Source organism: Pteropus alecto, unplaced genomic scaffold (genome assembly GCF_000325575.1).
Source record: "Pteropus alecto unplaced genomic scaffold, ASM32557v1 scaffold24, whole genome shotgun sequence".
In the NCBI taxonomy this organism is placed as follows: domain Eukaryota; kingdom Metazoa; phylum Chordata; class Mammalia; order Chiroptera; family Pteropodidae; genus Pteropus; species Pteropus alecto.
In genome coordinates, this window is record NW_006439192.1 from 2,000,874 (window position 1) to 2,008,886 (window position 8,013).

The 8,013-nt window shown below is 53.6% G+C and overlaps 1 protein-coding gene across 1 annotated transcript; it reads left to right on the forward strand.

The window, feature by feature from the left end:
* Positions 1-3: 3 nt before the first annotated feature.
* On the forward strand, positions 4-4,100 carry NKX6-3 (NK6 homeobox 3; the record flags this gene model as incomplete). The annotated part of the gene is made up of 3 exons (XM_006916456.1): positions 4-313; positions 2,206-2,375; positions 3,855-4,100. Coding segments are annotated over 3 exons (726 nt in total), but the record flags the coding sequence as incomplete, so codon positions are not given.
* Between the last annotated feature and the right edge of the window lie 3,913 nt (positions 4,101-8,013).

An 8,013-nucleotide genomic window follows, 5' to 3' on the forward strand; every position in this document is an offset into this window, starting at 1 on the left:
GCCCCCGTGTGCCAGTACTCCGTGCAGAACTCCTTCTACAAGCTCAGCCCTCCGGGGCTGGGCCCCCAGCTGGCCGCCGGGACCCCCCATGGCATCACAGACATCCTGAGCAGGCCCGTGGCCACGCCAAACAGCAGCCTGCTCTCCAATTACCCCCATGTGGCAGGCTTTGGTGGACTTGGCTCCCAGGGGGTCTACTATGGCCCCCAGGTGGGGAATTTTTCCAAGGCTGGGAATGAGTACCCCACCCGGACCCGGAACTGCTGGGCCGACACAGGCCAGGACTGGCGAGGCGGGCGGCAGTGCAGCAACAGTGAGTATGGGGCAGCCCTGGATTGGGAGGAGGAGGTGTGGGAAGGGGACACTCACAGTGGGGCTCGCACCTACTGCCCACCTCTCCTCAGCCGCCATCAGACAGCCCAGCTCAAACCTGGGTCCATCTTTCCACTTGGGGCTGGACTAGACTCTCCTCTCCTCATCCTACCCCAGCTTTGTTTGGTATTGGGGCGTCTGGCCCCCCACTCCGACCCCCTACCAGCTGCCACCTCAGCTGCCCTCCTAGGGAACCTGGGTCTGAAGAAGACCACAGAGCCCACACCTACGCGGCATCGGGTCCAGCTGGCAGCTTACGTTACTTCTTCCACCCAGAAATCATGTCACCACTTCTTCATCCAAAGCAGGCAAATTCTGTCTCCAGTGAGGAGAAGTTGCCACAGCATCACCTTCCCACAGAGCCCACTCATGCCCTGGCACCATTCGGGGACACAGAATACATGCTGAGCCCATTGCGGTCCCATCTTCCATCAAGGGGGCTCTTCTCCCACCGTCTTCCTCAGGGTTTAGGTCAACAGTGGCAGGGACAACCACCCAGCCTCCAGGAGCGGCTGCTGAGCCAGGTCGGACTTGGCTGTAGCTGCGGTGGGGCCCTCCTCACCCTACCCATTCTTGAACCTGTCTTCAGAGAACTGGTCCAGGGTCCCCATGATGTCGGTCGGGGGCTGGAAGGGGTAGCAGGACACGCACATGCAGATGAGGCTCACCTGGGAGGCAGGGAGAGTGCCAGTGGCTGTGGGAGCCATCCTGTGCCAAGGAGGCCCTACCTACATCAGGCGGGGTCAGGGGTACTTCTGTCTGAACTCGGGGCTCACCACTGCAATTGGACCAGCCAAGGAAACCCCGAAGCACAGCGGCCTCCATATCTGCCACTCTGCTCCAGGTGGTCACACTGCCTGGCAGTGCCCCCGCCCACACCCCTTCCCCATTCCCTCAACCTGAAACACAGCGAGCTCTCTGGGGGTGAAGAACTCATCTCTTAGAACCTATTTTATAACCCAGTTTTGGGGGTGCTTTAGACCTCAAGCTGTCTCCCCCACCTCACCTTTATCTCCCCCCACCACTCTACCAAACACATACCCTCTCCACGCCCCTGCTCTTCAATCCTGGTGCACCTCTACGCACAGGAAAACACCTAAAAATGTTGATGGCTGAATTAACAAAGAGAGAGAGAGGACTAAAGGTGCCATTTTCTCAGGAGGAGGTCTCTTCCTCTTTCTATGCCTCAGTTTCCTCACCTGTAACATGAGGAGACTGCACATGGGCTCTTGGGCTGCACCGAACAAGACCTGACAGGTGGGCATTCTGCTCACCCCGAGTCCGGCCACCCTCCAGCACAGCTCCTTCCTGAGTAGGCTGCCCTGGCGGGGTAGATGGTTGGGTCTTGAGCCTCTGTGTCCAGACTCTGCTTTCTGAAGACCTGGAAAATGAGATCGCAAGAACAAGGAAGTCAGGAAGGGAGGAATTCGTAGGCCCCGTGGGCCCTGATTGTTGGTAGAAGGTAGCTAGTCTGTTTCTTGGTGTACCTAAGACTGAAAGCAAATTCGCCTTGCTTCTCGGGGGAAGGCAGCATCACTGAGTAAGAACATTACATAGAAAGGCATGGGATCCGGGCAGGTTCTCAGCTCCCTCTGTCCCAAAGTAGCTGTACCCTGGGGTAAGTACCTTCTCAGCTGGTGCCTGTCTACTCAGACATGGCAGAGGTCAAAGTCACTATTATCAGAATGTCAGCAATGCCTCTCAGGTGAGAGGTGTCACAACCCCTGTAACCTCACTGGCTTCTTCTTAGGAGTGAGCTAGCCTCGGGGGAGGCGCGGGGCAGGGCTGGCATCCCACTCATCCTGCTAAAGCACTTGTCCTTTCTCCTGCCAGCCCCTGACCCCCTGAGTGACAGCATCCACAAGAAAAAGCACACCCGGCCCACCTTCACAGGGCACCAGATCTTTGCCCTGGAGAAGACCTTTGAGCAGACCAAGTACTTGGCTGGTCCTGAGAGGGCAAGGCTGGCGTACTCATTGGGGATGACTGAGTCGCAGGTCAAGGTAAGTCTGTGGGAGAAGGTGTCTACCTAGCTATGAGGAGCCTGCAAGACAGGATGCCACGGTGTGGGAGAGAGGCAGCCTCTCTCTTTCCCAGCATCTCCTAGCTCTTGGTGGGAGGCCTCCTGCTGTTTGGGTACTGCCTGCACACCTAGCCCTAGAGATTGTGATAATTACATTAACAAAAAAATGGCTGTCAAGACTAAGACCTATTTCGAGAGCCCTTTATGTAGCATTTCATTTAACCCACATGGCAACCTCAGGGTGGGTATTATTACCCATTTTACAGATGAAGAAAGAATTTCAGCCAAGCCTCTTGCTCAAGGTCACCTGGCTGGTAAGTGCAGACTTAGGAGTCAAACCTAGATTTGTGGGACTCCAATCTCATGCTTTCCCGCCTCTGCATGGTCTCAGCCAGGTATTTCAAGAGCTGATGGCAGTCTCTGGCTCAGATCAGGAGTCAGCCTCAAGGCCAGTTTAGACCTGAATTTAGGCTTATTCTCTTAGCTAGCAAATGGAGCTGGCCTTGGTTCACAAAACTCTAAAGTGAAGATAACACCTTCTCCTACCCATGCCCATCTAAATGAAGTTCGAATGGGATACCGGATGTAGGAAGCCTCACAGCCCCGTGCGAGGGTCACTCTCATGCTTACACACCACAGAGTCTGAAATTGGTAAATAGGCTTTTGCCTCCTCAGGCTCCCGGGAGGTGGGTGGGCAGCTTTGATGCTAGATCTCTCCTGAGGCACTTCAGGTGGGGAGCACCACAGGAGAAAGCTTTGAGCCATGCCGAACCTGCCCAGCTCTGTCACATGACAACAGGTTTGAGAGGAAATGGAAGTACAAGGGCAGGTTGAGTCCCAGGTCTGCTCTGTTCAGGGCCCTGGATCTCCAGCCACTGACCTCTGCAGCCTCCTAGGTCAGCCCAGTATTAACTCCACTGAAGAGAAAGCTGCTGAATGGAAATGGAGGGAAACGATGTGGCTCTCTTCTTACCTATTTTTCTGTTTTAGGTACTTTGCTGTGCTCTTCAGCTATCACAAGCAATGAAGAGTATATTCTTTTTATAATTAAGGGAAAGTTTTTTCAGAAAGTTCAGTGAGGGACTGTGGAGCTGAAAAGAAGGGGTGACTCGTGAGCACCTATTGTCATGCTCTCACCTGGGCCAAACCCTTCCCACACGTGGGCATCTCAGCATGTGTCACCCAAGCGCCCATGGCAGAATAGAAGGAAGATACACCACAGGGAGGGTTACAGCTAAGCTTTAAGGGCCGCTGCACTCATAACGTTTATTTTTATTTTATAGCCGCCCCCCCCCTTAAAAAAAAGTAGTGTGACTATTATAGCCTGCTCTCTTATTGAGCCATTTATTTTCCAATAAAAATAAGGATTGAGTGTACTAGCCCCAAGTGGAGTCACCCTCCTAAAAAACGGCCCTGTGTGTGCTGTGCCTGCGTGATCCTCAGTCTTTTCTCATCCCAGGTGTGGTTTCAGAATCGAAGGACCAAGTGGAGGAAGAAGAGTGCGCTGGAGCCCTCATCCTCCACGCCCCGGGCCCCGGGTGGCGCCGGCGCGGGCTCGGGCGGGGACCGCGCGGCCTCGGAGAACGAGGATGACGAGTACAACAAGCCTCTGGACCCCGACTCGGACGACGAGAAGATCCGGCTGCTGCTCCGCAAGCACCGCGCCGCCTTCTCAGTGCTCAGCCTGGGAGCGCACAGCGTCTGACGCCCGCCCCGCCCGGTCCGCCCCGCCCGGCCCGTTGTCTGCGCCTCGGAAGGGCCTGCCTGCAGCCCCCTTCCCTCCCCACGCTGCTGCGGGGACAGGGGGCAGAGTGCTAACCTGGGGGACTGTGAAGGAGGAGGAAGATGAAGAGGGTGGGGGAAGGGGGACGGGAGGAGAAGGCCAGCCTGGTTAGCTAGGGAGGAAGGAGCAAGGAGAGAGCCGCTAATGGCATCCTGAATCTTGGCACCCTCTCTGCCATCTTGCACCTCTTGGGGCCCAGGCCTTGTTCTGCCAGTTCTGCAGATTCCTAAGTACACAAGTAGTTGAAAATGATCAGGCTCTGCAACCAGGAAACTGGCTGTGTGGTCTCATACATGCCACTGTGATCCAGCTGTGGGGGGCCTTCCCCAGGGGAGGCCCCTGGCCCTGGCAAAGGGCTCCCTTCTGCTCTGGGAGTTGGGAGACCAAGGTGCTGGGCCCAGGGTGGCTACTGGCTGACAGCAGAAGAAAAGGTGATTTGTCCAAGTACTCTCCTCAGATCTTGGCAGCGGAAGGATCCCACTTAAGGGCCAGAGCCAAACACATAACCCAGGCTGGTGGAAATCCACCCCAGGGAGGGGAGGTGGGTCCCAGTGAAGAAGAAGAAACACCTCTTATACCCAAACTCACGCCCCTGGAGGGAGAAGTCCTCCTGGCCTCCTTTCTCCAATTTGCCCTCAGAGGGGATTCCCCCAGACAGGAAGAAACAAGAAGCTTCCACTGCTGGAAAGAGGGAGGTTGCAGGCAGAGGCAGAGAAAAGGTGAGAGAATTCTAGCAGCCAATGCTGCACCCCAGAGCCACCCACCTGGGCTTTCCTCAGTGCTGATGCAGAGACAACACCTCCCAGAGAAAGAACTGGAAGGGATCGCAGAAGCCCCTGCTCCTCCAACAGGGATACCCTCATAAGAAGAGAGAGGCCCCTGCAGGGCGGGGCTGCCCCAAGGGCTTGCACGGGACCCAGAGCCCTTCCTTGTCTTGGACTGCCCTGCTCCCTGCGGCCTGGCACTGGAGCTGCTGGAGCTGCTGCTGAGGGGAGCGATGGCCAGCAGGGTGGTGTTTTTCACTCCAGGTGATTCTGAGCTACTGGCAGGTGGGAGGGATTAGGGGAGGTGGGTGGGGGCTGGCCAGAAGAATGTAGCCCAAAAGCCACCAAGCATTTGCACATCTTTACAGGCTTTTAAAAAATAAAGAGTAAAAATAAAAGTCCCAGAAACCTTCCCATGGCTCCTGTACTTCTATGAAACTGGCTATTAAGTCCCGGACATGCCAGCTATGAGGGGCCCTCCCTGAGGGCAGGTGTCTCTGCTCCCAGGGGACAGTCAGTGCTCTGGGAGTCAGGAAGCCTTGCATGACATTAGTCAATCTGAAATCTCATTGGTACATGCAGGCACTGTAGTAAGTGCTGAGAAGCCTGAGGAGTGTTTATTGGGGTCCCTGACTTCCAGGAATTCATAGCCTCGTGGAGGAAAGTATCTGTTTAGGAAACTAGGTACCATGTGGAAAAGAGAATAGGGGAGAGGATAGAAGCACTAACTAACTGAACACCTACTAATTTCTGCCACGTAGAAGGCCTGGATTATCCTACTTGACCCCACAAGAAACCTAGGAGGTAGGTAATATCCTCGCTGCATAGAAAGTGCCTGAACCCAGTCACAGAAATGGGACGAGGCAACCTGAGAGCTGATTTCAAGGTCCTGACGTCTATTTGCCCTGGCGCGAGGGGCAGCCCCGCGAAGGCTTTTCTGCGAGGCAAGAATGAGATGTGCTTTCAGGACCCTTCCAACTTCAGTGATCTTTGCAAACACCAACAAGGCCTGAGTAACTGTAAGCAGCCTGCCCCCTATGCTGTCCCAACAGGTCCTTCAGCCCCTCCTTGGCCCCCAAGGCGGGAGAATCTGATAGGTGAAGTCAGCCCAGAGTGGGAATGAGGGTGGGAGGAAGACCCTAGCTCAGAAACAGAGGCACCAACTTTTCAATATAACCCGAGTGGACCCAGAAGACAGAGTGACGTGACAAGAAAATGTAGACTGCTTTTAAACTCTAACCCTCAATGCGCAGTGGTGCCCACACTTAGTCTCTCTTCACGTAAAGTGGGAAGGAAATAAGAAGTCAGCTTCTAAGAACCGAGCACCATCTTTGTGTGTGCCCGGCCACAGGCTGCGCTGAGGAGCGCTTCGTGGACTGAGAGGGGCATCCTGAGACAGGAGCTGCGGTCGCACTGCAGCAGGCAGGACAGCAGCCTGGGATCCACCCACTCACTCAGCCCAGCCACAAAGACCAAAACCTCTGGGGGCTGGGGGAGCCAGGCAACGCACAGTATTTCCTGAGCACCTTGAGGAGAGTCTGGGGCCTGCAGGCCAAAAGAGCCTGTTTACGTGATCCAGGTACAAAGCCATGAAGCAGGTATGGAGGAAAAAGCCAGCAATCCCCCAAAATTGTGCTCGTTTGCCTTCTATGTAAGCATATTATAATCCTAAGTGCTCTGTTATAGCTGTAATTCTTGCATATCTGATTCAAGTCATTTGGGGTCAGTATTAAATCAAGCCTGAGGGAAATTTTTTCCCGGGAGACATTTGCTGAGCTACACAAAACCTTCCCTAATCTAAGTTCTGGGATACCTGCCACTGAGCCTTCTGGCTCGGAGACCCTAGCCTTCCCAGCATCCCGTCTCCCTCACTCTTGTCCTGGGCACAAGCCCCAGGCCAGGAAGAAGCACTGCCTCTTTTTTCACTCATTATCCTGCTCAGGCCTAGTCAGGAAACTAGATTCAGAGTGTGAAGGAAGAGAAGAGCTCAAGGTGAATGGCCCAGATTCTTGAGGATAATTCGGAATAAGTCTTGCCCTCTGCAGATGTGCACATGCGTATGTGTGTGCATGTGCGTGTTATGTGTGTGTGTACGTGTGCGCACGCACGTGTGTTGCTGGGGAGAACTCAAGTCTATCTCACTTCATCCATCATAAAGAAATCATAAGCCCTAGACCACCCCTCCCTTTTTTAATGTCTGTTCATAAAAGGGGCTCCTTGTATATGCTGAGTTAAAAAAAAAAAACAAAACTTTTTAGATATTCAGCTTCTTGCAACTCCTCTCCTACCACATCGCAAATTTTTTAGGGATAAAACATGGAGAAAGAAATTAAGCTCTGTGCTCCTGATAGCTGTCACATCCTGCTCTGACACGCAGCCTGGTAGGCTCTATTGGGCAGGCACAGATCCTGCCATATCCCACAGCTCTCACATTTGTGGCTTCCGATGTTAGGACTGGGACATGTCTCCATCAGAGCAGGGGTGAAGGTAAGGAATGGCATTGTCTTAGTTCAGAATGGCCATATCCTTATGTCGACAATCCAAAAGGAGACGGGGCACTGAAATCCCACTTCTGGCAAGCCCTCCTCTTACTCAGGCCACCCCTTGGGTTTGGGCCCAGAAACCAGGTAACCTGTGTCTTGGCCTGATCAGGACATAGGGGAATGTGTCAGTTCGGGCTCAAATCCTGGCTCTGCCACTCTGTGTTCTTGGGTGAGTTATTTAACCTCTGAGCCTCATTTTACTCAACTGTAAGACAGGAATAATTATACATACCTTGCAGGTTCTCTGTAAGATTAAAACTAATAAGTGTACCTGGCATATATAGACACTCAGCAGTAGCTGCTATATTATTCCAAGAGGGCTTTGGAGGCCAACAGTTTGAATCCCCACTCCACCAAGTAGTAGCTGGGTCATTTTGACCAAGTTAGTTAACCTCTTGAAACCCAGTTACCTCATCTGTAAACTGAAGCTGGTGACCAACTCTGCCAGATTGAGATTACATGAAATCACATACAATGCTGGAACGGTGGGGCACTTACACATTAGTGCACAACACTCTCTTTCCTCCT